Source organism: Cystoisospora suis, assembly GCF_002600585.1.
Source record: "Cystoisospora suis strain Wien I chromosome Unknown contig_6248, whole genome shotgun sequence".
Lineage (NCBI taxonomy): Eukaryota > Apicomplexa > Conoidasida > Eucoccidiorida > Sarcocystidae > Cystoisospora > Cystoisospora suis.
The window spans coordinates 5,798-8,980 of NW_027159037.1; the positions used below are offsets into that span (position 1 = coordinate 5,798).

The following is a 3,183-nucleotide window of genomic DNA, read 5'->3' on the forward strand; positions in this document are numbered from 1 at the left end:
AATACTTCTGCTCCCCCTTTGTTCCAGAACACGCGGCAGAGTTTGAAAACTCTGACACCTCTTCCCCCCTTCTTTCTCTCCTTGGCGGTTCCTTGCTTTTCTTTGCGCTATTTCACTTCCCTGTTCTTTTATGAAGGTTTTGAGTTGGTTGAGGTTCACATTCCTTTCGGTTGCTTCTCTTTGCAAGTGGTCTTCTCTTTAACCATATTAGCTCTATGAGTACACTGGTCCACGTCGCGCCCGATATATGCCCCGAAAGTAGTTATATAGAGTTTGTTGACATCCACACAGGTTATCTTCTGGTTCCCACGTTTTGGTCCCGTCCGTCCAAAGTACTTTATACCACCGCTTATTGGTTCTCGCGTCATCCCGGTGTTTGAAAATCCCTTGGATTTCGTATTCATTGCCTTGTATAGGGACCTGAGGGCTAGCATGAGATCGAAGTCCACACTTATCAATTGACACAGCCTTTAATAAAGAAACATGAAACACAGGATGCATCCACATTGAGGGGGGTAGCTTTAAACGATAGGCCCATTGACCTACTCTAGAAATGATTTTGAACGGTCCACGAAACTTGAGACTGAGTGCTCTTGAACTGGACGTGTTGTTCATAGGCAGATGAGATACTTTAAGCCACACGTAATCTCCGACTCGAAACTCTACAGGTCTGCGCTTTCGATTAGCGAATTTTTGTTGTGTTGCTTTAGCTTTTTCTAGTTCTACCCGGGCCCTTTGTAAAAAGACTTCAGCTTGGAGTGGTAGACTTGCAGGGGGTGTCACGGAGGGTAACTTATATTTTCTACACACTGGTTTGCAAGGGATAAAACCATACAACAATTCAAAAGGAGAGGCTCGGGTACTGGATCGAATGGTACTATTATAACCAAATTCCAACATTGGTAAGGCTTCCACCCATTTATGTTCGTTCCCTAATATGGCACATCGTAGCATCTGTTCTATGGTTTGATTGGTCCTCTCTGCAAGTCCATCCGTCTGCGGGTGGTATGCAGTGGACATCTTTAGCGTGATGTTTAACCTCTTACACATTTCTTGCCATATGTCACTCGTAAATCTACTATCTCTATCACTTATGATGGAGGCGGGTACACCATGTAAACGAATCACTTCCCTCACAAGCATTTTTCCCATACCTTCCGCATTCACAGTTTGGTATGTAGGTATGAAATGCGCCATTTTCGTTAACTGGCATACAAAGGTGGCAATGGCATCATATCCCATGTCTCCCTTAGGTAGTCCCATGATCAGATCAACATTTAACACTTCCCATGGGTAACACGGAGTGGGCAAAGGGTTCAGCAATCCCCCATATCGTACGTACGACGCTTTACCTTGAGCACAAGCCGTACAAGATTTTACATACCTTTCTACGTCGTTTCTCAGATCGGGCCACCAAAAGATTCTTTCGATGTCTAAGGTTGTCTTCTCGATTCCTGGATGTCCCGCTAGTACATGATCGTGAAATCCCTCTAGTATTTCCCTCCGGATCTCCTTGGTGGGCACACATAGCTTCCAATTATCTTTCAGCTTCACCCATAGGAGACCTCCTTCCCAAAGATATTCCTTCCCGTCATCCAAAACCGGTATGCTGACGTCTGATTCAGGGTTGGATCGTAAATTTTCGTAGACTCTTGGGATTCGCTTGAAGTCTTCGCACTGAAGGTACGCTTTTTCCCATTCCAAGCTTCGCGTAGACCGTCGGTTCCCTTCTTCTGTCCTGATCCTGGGGAGTTCTGACAACATAGAAATACTCTTCATGTAGTCCGGACGTCTGCTCAACGCGTCCGCAACTAAGTTATGTTTCCCCGGTTTATACACAACCCTAAAATTAAAATCTGCCAATTTGTCCAACCAATAACCTAATCGGGTTGTCACCTTCTTCTGCGTTAGTAACCGACTAAGGGTTGCATGATCTGTTTCAATGGTTACTAACCTAGTTCCAATAAAATGTTTCCACTTGGTTAAAGCATATACAATGGCCAATAACTCACTTTCATACGCCGGGTAATGTTCTTCTCGGTCCGATTTCTTCCGGGACTCAAAAGCGATAGGAAAGCCTTCTTGTTCGAGTACCGCCCCTACAGCATACTTGGACGCATCAGTTTTGATTACTATCGGTAGATCTGGGTTAAAGATTCTCGTCATGGACACGTTGATTAAGGCTTCCTTTAGGTCTTTTACTGCTTGAGAGTGCTTGGGCCTCCATACCAATTCCGTCTTAGTTTTTAACAGCTCATGCAAGGGTGATGCTAACTCATTAAATCCTTTGATCAATTGGCGATAGTAGCCTACTAGTCCTAGGAATCCTCGGACTTGCTTTAAGGTCTCCAGTCGTTCGGGGTAGTTCTCTAAAGCCTCGATCTTCTTGGGGTCGGGTGATATTCCGCTTGGTTGAATAACATACCCCAAGTACTTTACCTTCTGAACAACGAAGTCGCACTTGTTGATCCCCACATACAATTGATTCTCGCGAATACGCGTCAATACCTTTCGAAGATGCTTTAAGTGTTCCTCTTTCGTCCTCGAGTAAACCAAAACGTCGTCCAGATACACAATTACATAATCATCGAGTTCGTTGATGAACACATTCTGCATGAGTCTTTGGAAGGTGGAAGGTGCTCCTGCTAACCCAAAAGGCATAACCTTGAACTGGAACGTTCCATATCGGCATTTAAAGGCTGTCTTCCATTGGTCTTCAGGGGCGACTTGTACTTGATAATAACCCTTTTGGAGATCAATCTTTGAATACCATTGGGCTCTTCCTAACTTCTGAATTAGGTCTTGTACTCGCGGTAGAGGGTACTCGTCTTTGATTGTGATCTTATTCAGGGCCTTGTAATCGATGACCATACGTAATCCTTCTCCTCCTGGCTTCGGGACCAAAAATACGGGGGCCGCGAAAGGGGATTGGGTTGCTTCAATGAACCCTTTGTCGAGCAGCTCCCTGATCTGCCTTTTTAGCTCCTGTAAGTCATCATTTGACAGGTTGTAATTCTGGGTATGATATTGGGGAACTTCTCCTGGAATTAACTTGATGTGGTGTTTCACCGGTCGGTCTATGATTCCATGCGGCGGTAATTCCTTAAACACATCCCAGTATTCATCCAATAGCTCCGCGGTTTCCTGGTCTATAGCCTTCCCTTGACTTCGGATCATCTCGCT

The 3,183-nt window shown here is 44.9% G+C and overlaps 1 protein-coding gene across 1 annotated transcript in view; it reads right to left on the bottom strand.

Annotated features, from left to right (window-relative positions):
* Positions 1–213: 213 nt before the first annotated feature.
* Positions 214–3,183, bottom strand: part of CSUI_009884 (retrotransposon ty3-gypsy subclass) — a gene marked incomplete at its 3' end in the record, with an annotated part of 5,058 nt that continues 2,088 nt past the window's right edge. The window contains exon 3 of the mRNA XM_068069993.1: positions 214–3,102. Coding sequence (XP_067918033.1) covers positions 214–3,102 — 2,889 coding nt within the window. The remainder of the gene's footprint in view (positions 3,103–3,183) is intronic.